The sequence below is a fragment of the Manis pentadactyla genome, chromosome 11 (assembly GCF_030020395.1).
Source record: "Manis pentadactyla isolate mManPen7 chromosome 11, mManPen7.hap1, whole genome shotgun sequence".
Taxonomy (NCBI): domain Eukaryota; kingdom Metazoa; phylum Chordata; class Mammalia; order Pholidota; family Manidae; genus Manis; species Manis pentadactyla.
In genome coordinates this window covers 49723065-49740191 of record NC_080029.1, presented here as the reverse complement: position 1 = coordinate 49740191, position 17127 = coordinate 49723065, and the positions used below count along the sequence as shown (strand labels likewise).

The 17127-nt window shown below is 35.7% G+C and overlaps 1 protein-coding gene and 1 pseudogene across 2 annotated transcripts in view; one reads left to right on the top strand and one right to left on the bottom strand.

Annotated features, from left to right (window-relative positions):
* Positions 1 to 17127, bottom strand: part of SOS2 (SOS Ras/Rho guanine nucleotide exchange factor 2) — an 81520-nt gene that overhangs the window by 49334 nt on the left and 15059 nt on the right. For both annotated transcript variants that reach the window (XM_036917202.2, XM_036917210.2), the window contains exon 2: positions 1505 to 1630. In XM_036917202.2, the coding sequence (XP_036773097.2) occupies positions 1505 to 1630 (126 nt within the window). The remainder of the gene's footprint in view (positions 1 to 1504; positions 1631 to 17127) is intronic.
* On the top strand, positions 1645 to 3568 carry LOC118928204 (NADH dehydrogenase [ubiquinone] 1 alpha subcomplex subunit 5-like; annotated as a pseudogene).

Below are 17127 nucleotides of genomic sequence, written 5' to 3'. Positions count from 1 at the left end.
TATAGTACAAAAGTAATTTTTGTAAGTTATACTGATAGATATTTCTAAAAATATAAAAATATTCCCATGTAACCAAGCCAAAACAAATATTTGAGCACTAATTCACATATAATCTTTAGGGGTATATATATGTGTATATTTTTAATCAATGAGTAAATACCCTTAAGATTTATCGAATTCCTTTATCAAGGTACTATTTACATGCAGTAAAATGCACAGCTCTTAAGTGCACAATTCAATGAGTTTTTAAAAATGCTTACATCTGTGTAACCATCACCCTAGTCAAGATAAAGAACATTTCTATCACCTCAGTGTCCATCCTTATACGCAGTCACCAACTTGATTATGTGGCATCATTAATTTTATCTGTTTCTGAACTTCATACTAATGTATCATATAATATGTACTCTCTGGAGTCTGGCTTTTTTTTGCTTTATATAATGTCTGTGAATTGCACCTTTGTTATTGTTCATATTAATAGTTCATTCTTTTATTAATGAGTAGTATTACGTTTTATGAATCTATCAGTTTGCTTACCCATTTTCTTGTTGATGAAAATTTGAGTTGTTTCTAATATTTGACTACTATGAATAAAACTGCTTGTATATTCATGCATAAGTCTCTTTGTGAACATATATTTTCATTTCTCTAGGGTTAAATATCTAGGAGGAAAATTGCTGGATTATAGGCTAGATACATATTTAATTTTACAAGAAAATGCCAATCTTCCAAAGTGTTATATACCATTTAGACTCCCACTAGCAATGTGTAAGTTGCTCTGCATCTCATGAACATTTGGTGTTATCAGTCTCTAATTTTATTCCTTTTATGGGTGTGAAATGGTATTGTGGTTTTAATTTCTAGTTCCTTGATGACTTACAAGCTTGAGCACCTTTTCATGTGCTTATTGGCCGTTAGTATATCTTATTTTACAAAGTGTCTGTCAAGACTTTTGCCCATCTGGGGAAGGGAGTATCTTTTTATTGTTGATTTGTAGGAGTTTTTAACATATTCTGGATACAAATGCTGTGTAAGGAATATATAGTGGAAATGTTTTCTCCTAGTCTGTGACTTGCATCTTTTTTATTTCTCATCAACTTTATTCCTTAGTACTTACTGTGTTTTGAGTCCTCTGCAAAAATGTATTTGCTTAACCCCAAGTTATGAAGATATTCTCCAGTAATTTTTCTTCTAGGAACTTTATAGTTTAGCTTTTTATGTTTAAGACTATGATCCGCCTAGAATTCATTTTTGTGTGAGTTAGGTTTCAAGAGTTTTCCTCCCACAAATTTATTCACTTTTTTAGCACTGCTTTTGCTGAAAAACCTTCCTTTCTGCGTTGATTTGCCTTGATATCTTTGTTGAAAATGAACTGACCATATATTCCACATATGATTTCAAGGGTTTTACTTTCTACAGTAATTTAGAATGATACAGATTTAGATAGAAAAGTTAATTTGTACAGTGGTTCAGTGACTTTTTTAAATAACAAAATAGTTTTTACCTCCACATCTTGAACAGTCCTTGGTTGGGCCATGCATAATTTATTAAGCAGCTGAAAAATCAGCTCTTCAATATAATAGAGAGACTCTTCATTAGCTGAGAGATTAGGATGTACTTGCTCCTGAACCTTTAAATAAAAAAGTTCTCAGTTAAATTACAGTCCAAATAATATTTATTGAACAATAGTCAGAGAATATTACATATAATTCAGAACATTATTCAAATAGACATAAAACACAAAAAGTATGGGGAAATAGCCCTGTATTTGTTGGTCTCTTAAATTTTTCTTAACTCATAGACCAGTGTCTTTTAAATTTTTTTGTACCCTGTGAAAATCTACTGAAAGCAATTCCTCCTTACCACCAAAGAAGCATATACACATAAATATTCTATACAATTTCAGAGGAATCATGGATACCCTGAGGTTAACTAATAGGTCTATTAGAAGTCTATGAATACTAACTAGATCATGAATCCCAGCAATAGAGGTATCTCTGAAGGACCATACTACTTAACAATTATAGAGCTGCTCTGCCAAGTAGATGCTAGTCAGCTTTCTTTTACAATGGCATATGCTCCTTATTGTCAACAGATAGCTGGGCTGAGCCTTGTTAAATTTCCTAAAGTTAGAACCTAGAAATCTGTCCTAAAAAATAACCTAGTTGTACTGGATATGAGAATGAAGTAAAAAACAGTGCCTAGCATATAGCAGATGTCATGTAAATATTTGTTGAAAGAATGATTGGAGAAGTCAGTATTGCTCTAACTTTATATGTCATGGTATTAGAAGGATATCAGTGCCACTGACATAAAAAGTTAATAGAAAATTTAAATAGTTTCATAGTTATTTTTAAAAACTTACTAATTAAAAACCTTCCCACAAAGAAAATAGCATGAAGTTGACTACTTCATCTAAATTCTCAAAATTCAGTATGAAATTATTCATTATAGCCTCTTGTTTTTTGTAAGATCATAGGATCTCTAGTAAAGTCCCTTCCTTCATTCCTAGTATTAGTTGTTCGTATGTTCATTCTTTTTCTTATCAGTCTCCCAAGAAATTTATCAATTTTATTAATCTTTTCAAGGACCAACAATTGACTCTGTTGATTCTTTCTATTTTGTTAGTTTTATATTTATTTATATGTTTCATCTTCATTTTTCTTCTGCTTTTTACTTAGTTCTTTTTTCTAACTTCTTGAGATAGATACTTAGTTCATTATTTACCAACCTTTCTTCTTTTGTAGTATGTATGTTTCCTCTAAGTTTCTTTAAGACTACTTTTGTAAAAAACCCACAGATTTTCATATGGGATTTAAAAAAATCATCAGTTCAAAACAGCTTCTAATTTCCATTATGGTTTCTTCTTTGAGCTTTAGAATTTAGAAGTGTATTTCTTAATGTGTAAACATATGGTATTTTTTTAAGTTATCTTTTTATTGATTTCTAGAATAACCACATTGTGGTCAGAAAACATACTTTCTCTGATTTCCATTTTTTTAAATTTGTTGAGACTTGCTTTTATAGTTCACCACATGGGCTAAGATGACTGCATCGACAAACCTATTAAACATTTAAGGAAGAAATGCGATAATCTTAAGCAAACTTTCCCAGAAAATAGAAAAATAACAAAATAAGACTTCTCAACTTATTTTGAGGTTAGCCCTGACATAAACACTAAAAGAGAGGGCTGCATGCCCCTGGCTTGTTGGTGCTGTCATGGTGGGTTTGCTGAAGGCCACAGGCCTTGTGGGATCGGCTGTATGTGAGAGTCCACACAAGAGGCTAAAAATATTGTACACAAAGACTCTTGATGCTCTTCAGTAGATTCCTAAAAATGTAGCATATGGGAAGTGTACAGAACAGATTACAAATGAGAAGCTGGAAATGGTGAAAGTGGAACCAGATGTTAAAAAATTAGAAGACAACTTCAGAGTGGCCAAACAGAAGGGGTGATTCTTCAGGCTGAACAAGAACTAAGTCTGGTGAGAAAAATGATACAGTGGAAACCATAGGAGCCTTTAGTGGAAGTCTCCTGCCAGCCAGGAAATGGAAATGGCCAGTATAATCATTAAATGACTTGTGTGTTGATGGGAAACGGATCTAATTAAATGCTCTGTTAATATTAAAAATGTATCCATACTATTAACAACCTATAACCAAGAAAATTAATGCAGAACATATTTAGGAGACTTGTTAAAATTGGTAATTATGGAAAAGGGATGCTGAATCAGTTTTTGTTTTCGAAAGCATTCATTCAAATTACTTCAAAGATGGTATTTTTTTAAATAGAGAGGTTGTAGGAAGATTTGAAAATTAACTAGAAAAATTCTTATAGATTTTCAATGCAGAGGCCTTATTTACAAAGTGAAGTATTTTTAGTAGTACCTTCAACACACCATTTAATTTTTTTTATTCTGAAAAGACAGAAAAATTACTTATTACTGTTATTTAAACAAACTTTTATAGGTCACTGTTTGAAGTGAAGTAGTAGGAGTAAAAACCATCAAATTAGAACTGTACAGTTAAGGAAGGTATCTGAAAGATTCCTTATTTACAGTGGTAATTGGAAAATCTTTTCCTTTTATCTCATTTGAGGAAGTTAGCTTTCTGGCCCTTGGTCTTTGGTTTTCTCAGTCATCCAAATTACATCAGGATAGAGATACAATTTCTGTGAAAGAAGAGATAAGAATTCCTGAAGTATATGCATCATATGAATAGGCTTATATTCAAAACATCTTAGTTGTTCGGTTATAACTTCAAAGTAGAATCACTAAGTAGTTTCCACAGAGTTTCCAGTCTAAGTGCCACTGGGTATCAAATAGAAGATAACTGTTGCTCAAGGCAAGAAGCAGTTGGCAAGTTTCAGGTTAAACAGAAGTAAAATTATTTTTCAGACATCCTCACCTTTCTTCCTAGCCCCTTATCTTTTCTGAGTACTTAGTTGAACTTGATAGTTTTTACCTTCAGAGGCAGTACTTTGGGATTTTTGTGTTGCTGCATGTGTGCACGGGCATGTATGTTTTGCTATGGCAAAGCAAAAATCTTTCAGAATTCTCAGAATGAGGAAAAAAATTATATTTTTCTTTTTTCCAATATATTTCTCCCCTTAGAGAGGTGTAAATTGGATGCTAAATAAATGCTAAAAGAAAAAAAAAAAACCTCAAGAAGAAAAATGAAAAGTATAGGCCATTGCTAATGAACCTACAAACAAAAGCCTAAATAGATTACCAACTAACTGAAGTCCATAATTTATTAAAAAAACTATATAACATGACCAAGTTTGTAAAGTTGGTTTAATGTTGGAAAATCAAGTGTTAACAGATTAAAAAAAACACTAATAATCTCAAAAACAGTATGACAATGATAAATTCAAAGACCTGAAAAAATTTAACATCCATTCATAATAAACTCTTCTAAAGAACTTATAATTTGGTAAATGATATCTACAAAAAAGCTACAATAAACATCATAGTGGTGAAATACTGAAAGGCTTCCTTTTGAGATCAGGAAAAAGACAAGGATACTAGCTATTATCATTTCCATTCCACATTTTACTGGAGGGCCTGGCTGATGGAGTAGAGCATGAAAAAAGAAAAGTGTAAGAATTAGGAAGGAAGAAACACATTTACAGATGATTTGATTTCCACTGTGATAGTTAATTTATGTGTCAACTTGCCTGGGCCATAGGGTGCCCAGGTATTTGATTAAACATTATTCCTAAGCCTCCCTAAGGGTGTTTCTGGGTGAAATTAACATTTGACTTGGTAGAGTGAGTAAAGCAGATTGCCCTCCTTCATGTGGGTGGACCTCATGCAATCTGTTGAAGGCCTGAATAAAAAAAAGCCTGAGCAAGAAAGAATTCTTTCTCTGTCTGTCTTAGAGACAGTTCTGCTTTGGAGTAAAACTTGGACTACAATTATACCATCAAATCTCTGGGTATCCAGCTTACTGACTGCAGATTTTGGACTTCTCTGCCTATAAGTATGTATATGTGTGTGTGTGTGTGTGTTTCTGTTTCTCTGGAGACCTCTGACTAATACACCCATGAAGGAAAATCAGAAAATGTGTAGATAAATTTTAATTTACAAAAAAATAAAGTTTTATTTCTATGTGACACCAATGAAGTTAGAAAACAAAATTTTTAAACATTATCATTTACAATAGAATAAAAAATGTATCATGCACCTCAGAATAAATTTTACAATTAGATGTACAAAACCCATAAGGGGAAAACTATAAACTCTTAGAGAAATTAAAGATCTAAATAAACTTAGTATAAAATACTATGTTCATGAATTCTTAGACTTAATATTATAAATCAGTTCTTCTCAAACTGAGCCATGGAGTTAATAAAATGAAAAACAAAAGGCTTGTTTCACTGAAATTGACAAGATAATCTCAAAATTTATATGGAAAATTCAAAAGGGTAAGAAAATTAGATATACTCTTTAAGTAGTATAAGGACCTGCTCCAGTTGTTGCTGGAATTTATAACAAAGCTATAGTAATTAAGTATGTGATATTGGTATAATGACATACAAGCAAATGAATTAAACAGGAGAGAGTACAGAAATAAGCCTACAGATGTATAGACCCTTGATTTACAACAAAACTGGCACCTCAGAGCTGGGGGGAAGCGTTGGTTATGGGAAGGCAGAGGAAGTAGATGAATAGCAAATAACTGGATACCCATATGGCAAAGAATGAAACTCAACTCCTATTCACATTTCACACAAAAACCAATTCTAGTTGGATTTTTTAGACCTATTAAATGAATAGAGACCTAATAAAATTCTGATAATATAAAACAAGATAACATCTTCATGACCTCAGGATAGGAAAGGATTTCCTCAACAGGACACAAAAATTACTACCCATAAAGGAAAGGATTGATAAACTTAATTGCATTAAAATTTAAAACTTATGTTCCCCAAGACACCTTTAAAAAAGTGAAAAGGCAAGTTACAGAGTTGGAGAAGATCTATGTGATAATAAAACAAAAGGGTTCATATTCAGAATATATAAAGAACTCCTAAAAATTCAGTAGAAAGAAAATTTTAGAAATCCCTACAGAAAAATTGGGCAAAAATTACTTAAACCAGCACATCAAAAAAGAAGAAATTCAAATGACTGATAAACATGAAAAGTGCTCTAGCTCTCTAGTAATCAGGGAAGTGCAAACTAAAACCACAGTGAAAATTATTACTCACTCACCAGACAGCAAAAGTAAAAGGTTTGATAATAACAAGTGTTAGTGATTGTATGGTACAATCAGAACTCTCACACACCCACTAGAGTGCAAAATGACTCAATCACTTTAGAAAATTTAGCCATTATCTACTAAAGTTCAAGATATGCATACCCTATAGTCAACAATATTGTAAAAACTTTGTATGGTGACAGATGATTACTAGGCTTATCATGATCAAATCATAATGTAGATAAATATCAAATCACTATGTTGTACACCTGAAACTAATATGATATTGTATGTCAATTATTCAATAAATTTTTTTCTAAAAAAAAGATATCCATACCCTATACCTAGCAATTCTACTACTGGACATATAAATATATTCAGATCTAAGTTATTCAGGATAAATATATATCCTTTAGAGCTATGCACTACCATATAGCAGGTACTAGCCACATATGGCTATTGAGCACCTAAAATGTAGCTCCACTGAATTGATATAGGCTGCAACTGTAAAACACATACCAAGTATCAAAGATTTAATGAAGAAAAAAGAATCTCATATATCTTAATTTTTATACTGATTACATGCTAAAATGATTAGATTGTATTAAATAAAATATATTATTAAAATCAATTTTATCTGTTTCTTCTCACTTTTTTAATGTAGCCATGAGAAAATTTAAAAATACACATATGTCTAATATTATATTTCTCTTGGATAGTACTGTTCTAGAGAAATAAGTAAGTTTACTAGAAGACGTACACAAGGCAGCTTGTAAGTAACATTAGTATTATTTCCAAACTAGAAAGAAATTCAAATATCTATCTAGAGTTGAATAGAAAAACTGTAGCATATTCATACAATGGAATACAGAAGAAAAAAAAGAATAACCATAGTTATATAAAATGTGGATATATATTCAAAATAATGTTGGCAGAAAGAAGTCAGATAAAAAAGCATACATACAATGGAAATCCATTCACAAAGTTCAAGATAAGACCAAGTTAAACTGTAACGTTAGGGACACATGCTTAGATAGTAAAACTATAAAGAAGAGTAAGGTAGTATTATCATAAAAACGATTACCTTCTGGAGAGATCTATAGGGAAAAGTGCTAAATAGGTATACCTTAAATAATATATTTATGTTCTATGCATTTTTTGGATATATATTGTATTTTACTGTAGATAAGGTTTTAAAAAGTTAGAGAATCATCTAATAAACAGAAAATTAAGAAATCTGACTTATCAATAAAATAAGTCAAAAGGGCCCTCCTAGTCCCCAGCTCAATGAATGAAATTAAAATGGCAGAACACTGGAGACAAAGAGAGTATTACTTCACCAGTCTTAGGGTGAAGGGAGGAAGCAGGTACTCTATAAAGAAGTAGACATTCGACTAGTTCCAGGCTTTAACAGCAACACTAGAAGCTGGAAGGCAAAGATTTCCAACCTAGAAAAAGATACCAACAAACCATTAATCAAACATCATGGTAAAAATGAAGACATGCTTAACATAACAAGGTCAAATATTTTATCTCCCATGCACTCTTTCTCATTAAGTTTGTATAGTTGGTACTACACTACAAGAGTATAAATCAAGGAAGAGGAAAATATGGGGTGAAGAAATGAAAGAACCAATACAGAAAAAAGGCCAAACGAATGCCCAGGATGAAGTGAAGGGAAATTGTGAGAGCTGTACAACCAACATAAGGGTCACCAGTCCAGATATGAGCAGATAAGAAGGCTCTGGGAAAAACTGTTGAGTATGGATCTAAAAAATCTTAGTAAGGTATTTAGACACTGGTAACAAATTTGAGCTTGAATTAGTAAGTACACAGAAACTATGTAAATAAGAAAACAAGACAATCATTAACTCCAGTAAAAATAAAAGGTTAGGTAGAAAAGGAAAAGTAGTTTAACTATAAATAGCTTTTAGAGTCATAATAAAATGAACTTTGAATAGTGATCCAACCAAAAGTAAGATGTAACCAAGGCAGAGCAGGAGGGGAGTACAGGGAGAAGGATGTATGTGAGGTTGGAGGAGGAAAGGAAATGTGTATGTGTATTAAAGAACTTATCTTTCACGTTAAGAAGTAAACACATAATGCTGAAAACAGAAAAACCAAGAATAAGCAATATAAACATTATTTTTCCTTAGATACATAGAATACTGAAATGAATCACTTTGAAAAGTTAAGTTATTGTCCTTAGAAAGCAAAATATTTTGTGACTAAGGAGGAGATACTGCAATTTTTCTTAACAAGCCTTATAGAGCTAGTTATCTTTTTATTTGCATGAATAACTTTGATAAAATACAAATTACTTTATAAAGAAACATGATTTTGAAGAGGGTAAGTGGTAAAAAGGAAGGACACATGAAACTGGAGACAGTAAGTAAAGACTACTTTTTGAAGAGGTTTGGATAGAAGTTTAAGTAAGGCAGAAATTCACATAGGACCAACATCCGAAAAGCTAGGCTTTATATTTTTTTAATAAATTCAAAATAGATTTGGGAAAATTAGGCATCTCCTCTTACATCCTGCACTTCCTTAACACAACAAGTGGAAACTTAATTACATCTTGCCACATATTTCTATTAGATCAATAGAATAAAAAAGACTTTCCCTTTTTAATATAAAATATTTATATTGAAAGTTAAGCAGTGGAATTCATAATGCTGTTTCTTATAACATCCTTACATAAAAGCCAAGTGCCAAAGAACACTCCTACACTATTGGTGGGAATGGAAATTGGTGCAGCCATTGTGCAAAGCAGTATGGAGATTCCTCAAATAACTAAAAATAGAAATACCATACAAACCAGTAACTTCACTTCTAGGAATTTAACCAAAGAAAACAAAATCCCTGATTCAAAAAGGTATGTACACCCCTATGTTTATCACCACTGTTTGCAATAGCCAAGATATGGAAGCAACCTAAGTGTCCATCAGTAGATAAATAGATAAAAAAGATGTAGCACATACACCCAATGGAATATTATTCAGCCATATAAAAAAGAAACCCTTCCATTTCCAACAACATGGATGAACCTAGAGGGTATTATGCTAAGTGAAATAAGCCAGGTGGAGAAAGACAAATACCATAGGATTTCACTTATTTGTGAAATATAAAAACAATACAACACAAATGAACAAAATAGCAGTAGACTCACAGACACTGAGAAGTGACTGGTGGTCACAATGGAGAGGGATTAGGGTGCGGGGGGTGGAGAGGGTGAGGGGCATAAAGGGGCACAAAAATTCTCAATCATAATATAAGTTGGTCACAGGGACGGTAGTACAGCATAGAGAATATAGCCAAAGATTCTGTAACATCTTTCAATGTTGACAGATGGTAACTGCACTGGTGGGAGTGAGGATTTAATGATGTGGGTAACTGATAAACTACTGTGTTGAATACCTGAAACAAATATAAGATTTGCACATCAATGATACTTCAGTTAAAAAAAAAGCCAGAGGAGCCAAAATGGTGGCATGAGTAGTTCGGCAGAAATCTCCTCCCAAAAACATATATATTTTTGAAAATACAACAAATACAACTATTCCTAAAAGAGACACCAGTGGATACAGTACAACAGCCAGGCTACATCTACATCTGAAAGAACTCAGCATCGCACCAAGGGGGTAAGATACAAGCTGCGGTCTGGCAGGACTCGAGCACTCCCCCACCCCCGCCCCCCCAGCAGGAAGAAAGGAGTCAGAGCAGGGAGGGAGTGAAAGCCCAGGACTGCTAAACAACCAGCTCTAGAAATCCGCACCAGGAGCACAGACACATGGTGCATGGTGTGCTGGATATTAGAGAAAGGGAAAAGTAAAATCTGAGAGTGGGTCCCCGCAACTGGCGCCACTGGGACAAAAGAAAAGGGAGTGCTTTTAGTAAGTCTTAAAGGGACAGGGTCCTCACAGCTGGACGAAGTCATCCTGGCACACTCATCCCACCATCTGGGAATCCCGGGGAACTCTAGGTGACCTAACCCCCAGGGTGGCAGCGCAGCTCTGAAGCCCCTCACGGCAATAAGCAGGCTGCCAGTCATTTCCCCAACTGGCGCAGACCCCGACACACTGACCCAGTAGCAGGAGAGCGTCCGTGCACACTGGTGGTGGCAGCGCTAGAGCAGCCCGGGAGGGGTCTGTGTAAGCCAGCAGCAGCAGCATCAGAGAGGCTTGGGAGTGGCCCATGCAAAGCGGCAGAGGTGCCAGAGGGGCCCAGGAGCAGGCCACGCAAGCCCGTGGTGGTGGCGGCGGCAGTGTCAGAGGGGCCCAGGAGCAGCCCGTGGGAGCCGGCGGCGGTGGTGGAGGAGCGGCCCAGGAGCAGCCACACCCCAAGCAGCCACCCAGAATCTGAGTCTGGCACACAGCTTCTGGGGCCAGACCCAAAGGCCACTGCCAGCACACAGCTGCCCGGCAGAGGTGCTGATTTCGCAGGAGAGCACACCCGGCGGGCCTGCCACTCCCTGCAAGGCTCTGCGCTACTCTGATGGAGACCCCACCCACAGCAGCTTAGAGGATTAACCCAGAGGCGGCTCCAGGATTACGGGTAAGCAACACAGGCAGCAGAGAAGGGCAAGGCGACCAGAAAGCAGGAATGGACTTTGTTCTCCCAGCTGACACACACGCTACCTGCATACAGCTACCTCTATCACCATGAAAGGGGCAGAAGAATTCGGTCCAGTCCAAAATTACCCAGACAACCCCTGAGTGAGAGCCTGGGGAGATACACTTAACCAATCTCCCTGAAAAAGAATTCAAAATAAAGGTCATAATCATGCTGATGGACCTGCAGAGAAATATGCAAGAGCTAAAGGAGCAAGTAGAGAGGGAGAATACAGAAATAAAACAATCTCTGGAAGGACTTAAGAGCAGATTGGATGAGGTGCAATAGGCCGTTAATGGAATAGAAATCAGAGAACAGGAATGCAGAGAAGCTGACGCAGAGAGAGATAAAAGGATCTCCAGGAATGAAAGAATATTAAGAGAACTGTGTGACCAATCCAAATGGAACAATATTCACATAATAGGGGTAACAGAAGAAGAAGAAGAGAGAAAAAGGGATAGAAAGTGTATTTGAAGAAATAATTGCTGAAAACTTCCCCAAACTGGGGGAGGAAATAGTCTCTCAGACCATGCAGGCCCACAGAACTCCCAACACAAGGGACCCAAGGAGGACAACACCAAGACATATAATAAGTAAAATGGCAAAGATCAAAGACAAGGACAGAGTATTAAAGGCAGCCAGAGAGAGAAAAAAGGTCACCTACAAAGGAAAACCCATCAGGCTATCATCAGACTTCTCAACAGAAACCTTACAGGCCAGAAGAAAATGGCATGATATATTTAATGCAATGAAACAGAAGGGCCATGAACCAAGAATACTGTGTCCAGCACGATTATCATTTAAATATGAAGGAGGGATTAAACAATTCCCAGACAAGCAAAAGTTCATGGAATTTGCCTCCCACAAACCACCTCTGCAGGCTATTTTAGAGGAACTGCTCTAGATGGACGCACTCCTAAGGCTAAATAGATGTCACCAGAGAAAATCAAATCACAGCAAAGAAAGCAGACCAACCAAATACTAACTAAAGGCAAAAAAATAAAATCAACTACTTACAAAAGGAGTCAAAGGAAACACAAAAGAACAGAGAATAAAACACCTAACATATAAAGATTGGAGGAGGAGAAATAAGAAGGGAGGAAAAGAATCATCAGACTGTGCTTACAATACCTTATTAAGTGAGTTAAGTTAGACAGTTAGATAGTAAAGCAGCTAACCTTGAACCTTTGGTAACCATAAATCTAAAGCCTGCAATGGCAATAAGTACATATCTCTCAATAATTACTCTAAATGTAAATGGACTGAATGCACCAATCAAAAGACACAAAGTAACAAATGGATAAAAAAGCAAGACCCATCTATATGCTGCTTACAAGAGACTCACCTCAAACCCAAAGACATACACAGACTAAAAGTCAAGGGATGGAAAAAGGTATTTCATGCAAACAATAGGGAGTAATGTAGCAAAAGCAGGTGCAGCAGTACTGTATCAGACGAAATAGACTTCAAAACAAAGAAAGTAACAAGAGATAAAGAAGGACATTACATAATGATAAAGGGGTCAGCCCTACAAGAGGATATAACCATTATAAATATATATGCACCCAATACAGGGGCACCAATATGTGTGAAACAAATACTAACAGAATTAAAGGAGGAAATAGAATGCAGTGCATTTGTTCTAGGAGACTTCAACACACCACTCACTCCAAAGGACAGATCCACCAGACAGAAAATAAGTAAGGACACAGTGGCACTGAACAACACACTAGAACAGATGGACTTAAAAGACATCTACAGAACCCTACACCCAAAAGCAGCAAGATGCACATTCTTCTCAAGTGCACATGGAACATTCTCCAGAATAGATCACATACTAGGCCACAAAAAGAGCCTCAGTAAATTAAAAAAGACTAAAATTCTACTAACCAACTTCTCAGACCACAAAGGCATACAACTAGAAATTAATTGTACAAAGAAAACAAAAAGGCTCACAAATACATGGAGGCTTAACAACATGCTTCTAAATAACCAATGGATCAATGACCAAATTAAAACAGAGATCAAGCAATATATGGAGACAAATGACACCAACAGCATAAAGCCCCAGCTTCTGTGGGACACAGCGAAGGCAAGTCTAAGAGGAAAGTACATAGCAATCCAGGCCTATCTAAAGAAGGAAGAACATTCCCAAATGAATAGTTTAAAGTCATAATTATTGAAAATGGAAAAAGAAGAACAAATGAAGCCCAAAGTCAGCAGAAGGAGGGACATAATAAAGATCAGAGAAGAAATAAATAAAATTGAGAATAAAATAATAGAAAAAAATCAATGAAACCAAGAGCCGATTCTTTGAGAAAATAAGCAAAATAAATGAGCCCCTAGCCAGACTTATTTAGAGAAAAAGAGAATCTACACACATTAACAGAATGAGAAATGAGAAAGGAAAAATCATGAAGGACCCCACAGAAATACAAAAAATTATTAGAGAATACTATGAAAATCTATATCCTAACAAGCTGGAAAACCTAGAAGAAACTAACAACTTCCTAGAAAAATAGAACCTTCCAAGACTGACCAAGGAAAAAACAGAAAATCTAAACAGACCAATTACCAGCAAAGAAATTGAAGCGGTAATCAAAAAACTACCCAAGAACAAAACCTCTGGACCAGATGGATTCACCACTGAATTTTATCAGACATATAGAGAAGACATAACACACATTCTCCTTAGAGTTTTCCAAAAAATAGAAGAGGAGGGAATACTTCCAAACTCATTCTATAAGCCAGCATCATTCTAATACCAAAATGAGGCAAAGACCCCACCAAAAAAGAAAATTACAGACCAATATCCCTGATGAACATAGATGCAAAAATACTCAACAAAATATTAGCAAACAGAATTCAAAAATACATCAAGAGGATCATACACCATGACCAAGTAGGTTTCATCTCAGGGATGCAAGGGTGGTACAACATTTGAAAATCCATCAACATCATCCACCACATTAACAAAAAGAAGGACAGAAACCAAATGATCATTTCCATAGATGCTGAAAAAGCATTTGACAAAATTCAACACCCATCCATGATAAAAACTCTCAACAAAATGGGTATAGAGGGCAAGTACTTCAACATAATAAAGGGCATACGCGACAAACATACAGCCAACATCATACCGAACAGTGAGAAGTTCAAAGCTTTTCCTCTAAGATCGGGAACAAGACAGGGATGCCCACTCTCCCCACTGTTATTTAACATAGTACTGGAGGTCCTAGCCACAGCAACTAGACAAAACAAAGAAACACAAGGAATCCAGATTGGTAAAGAGGAAATCAAACGGTCACTATTTGCAGATGACATGTTATTGTACATAAAAAACCCTAAAGACTCCACTCCAAAAATACTAGAACTAATATTGGAATTCAGTGAAGTTGCAGGACACAAAATTAATACACAGAAATCTGTTGATTTCCTATACTCTAATGATGAACTAGCAGAAAGAGAAATCAGGAAAACAATTCCATTCACAATTGCATCAAAAAGAATAAAATACCTAGGAATAAACCTAACCAAGGAAGTAAAAGACCTATACCCTGAAAACTACAAGACACTCTTAAGAGAAATTATAGAGGACACTAACAAATGGAAATTCATCCCATGCTCTTGGCTAGGAAGAATTAATATTGTCAAAATGGCCATCCTGCCTAAAGCAATCTACAGATTCAATGCAATGCCTATCAAAATACCAGTAACATTCTTTCTTTTTTTTGAGAGGGCATCTCTCATATTTATTGATCAAATGGTTGTTAATAACAATAAAATTCTGTATAGCAGACTCAATGCACAATCATTAATCAACCCCAAGTCTAATTCTCAATAGTCTCCAATCTTCTGAAGCATAACGAACAAGTTCTTATATGGTGAATAAGTTCTTACATGGTGAACAGTGCAAGGGCAATCATATCACAGAAACTTTCGGTTTTGATCACGCATCATGAACTATAAACAATCAAGTCATATATGATTATTCATTTAATTTTTATACTTGATTTATATGTGAATGCCATATTTCTCCTTTATTTTTTTTTAATAAAATGCTGAAGTGGTAGGTAGATGCAAGATAAAGGTAGAAAACATAATTTAGTGCTGTAAGAGGGCAAATGTAGATGATCAGGTGTGTGCCTATAGACTAAGTATTAATCCAAGCTAGACAAGGGCAACAAAACATCCACAGATGCAGAAGATTTCTCTCAGAACGGGGGGGTGAGGTTCTAAGCCTCACCTCTGTTGATCTCCAAATTTCTCACCTGATGGCCCCCCTGCAACTGTGCCTGTCTTAGGTTGTTCCTCCCTTGAGGAATCTTAACCGTCTCTGGCTAACCAGCCGTCATCTGGGGCCATACAGGGAAATGTAAAGTTGGTAAGTGAGAGAGAAGCAATATTGTTTGAAAAGGTTAGCTTTTTACTTCTTTGCAGATTTATGCCCTGTGGCTTCTATGCCCAGCATTTGTCTTGAGGTATCTTTACCACTTGGAAGAATTATGATACTCGGTAATTTTCTATATGAGGCACGAATTCTACTAAAGGGTTGTAATTAGGAAGGAAGAAGAAAAGCTACAGAAGTAGCAGATGGAAGAAAACATGGGAAGATTGATTATTTCTTTGACATATCTTCTTGTAGAGTAACTTCAGCACGTATAGGTTTTAACAAACTACTAATTAAATTGCGTACACACATTAACAGAATAAGAATACAGATACATAACACAAGCAGACCTACAATTACCAGCCATATCCAGTGAAACCAAGAAAACCAGTTAGGTACCCTAGGCATTTGTGAAAACTTATCAATGATATGATGGATATTGTCTAACTGAATTTGAATAGTTTGAGAAAAATCAGACAAATTAAAACAACACATTCCTGGGAACTGTTCACATGCCATACGTTCTTTTAACAGTAGATAGTTTATAGTCGCACAATTTTGGAGCACTGCAATTTGCACTTCTCGTAATTCTTGGTTGAGTTACGACACTATAGATCCAGTCAAATTTGTTGTTTTACTGTATGCACAGGCCAGCTTAGATATCTCCTTCTTCATTCCAATGGCAAGTCCAGGAACCGGCGGGATGAATGCAGCTACAACTGCAACAGCGTCAGGATCTTTGTTGAAGTTTTTTGATGATCATCTTCTGGAATGACTCTTCCAGAGGATGCTGATGTTTGAAGTTCTTCTTCATATCATATCTTAATTTGTTTTCTGGGTAGTCAAATTAGGCTTTGATCCTCTGTATAAACACAAACAAACCCTTTGCCCACACTTTGATATGACCTTTATACCATTGTGAAGAACCTATTGGAGACCACCACACAGGAACTGCTTTCTTTTTTTAAGAGAAAAAAATATTATCAGAAAAATGTACTTCGATAGCTGATCATCCGACACCCTTTAAAAAATCAAAATTAAGGATATGTAAAGCATGCATTAATCATTGATTTGCAGTTAATTTTATCCTATCAGGGAGTAATCCCCCCCTTTTTTTGGTATCATTAATCTACAATTACATGAAGAACATTATGGCTACTAGACTCTCCCCTTCACCAAGTCCCCCCCCTCCACAGACCCCATTACAGTCACTGTCCATCAGCGTAGTAAGATGCTGTAGAATCACTACTTGTCTTCTCTGTGTTGCACATCCCACCGTATGCCCCCCCCCCCACATTATACATGCTAATCGTAAGGCCCCCTTTGTTTTTCCCTGCCCTTATCCCTCCCTTCCCACCCCTCCTGCCCGGTCCTTTTCCCTTTGGCGACCGTTAGTTCATTCTTGGGTTCTGTGATTCTGCTGC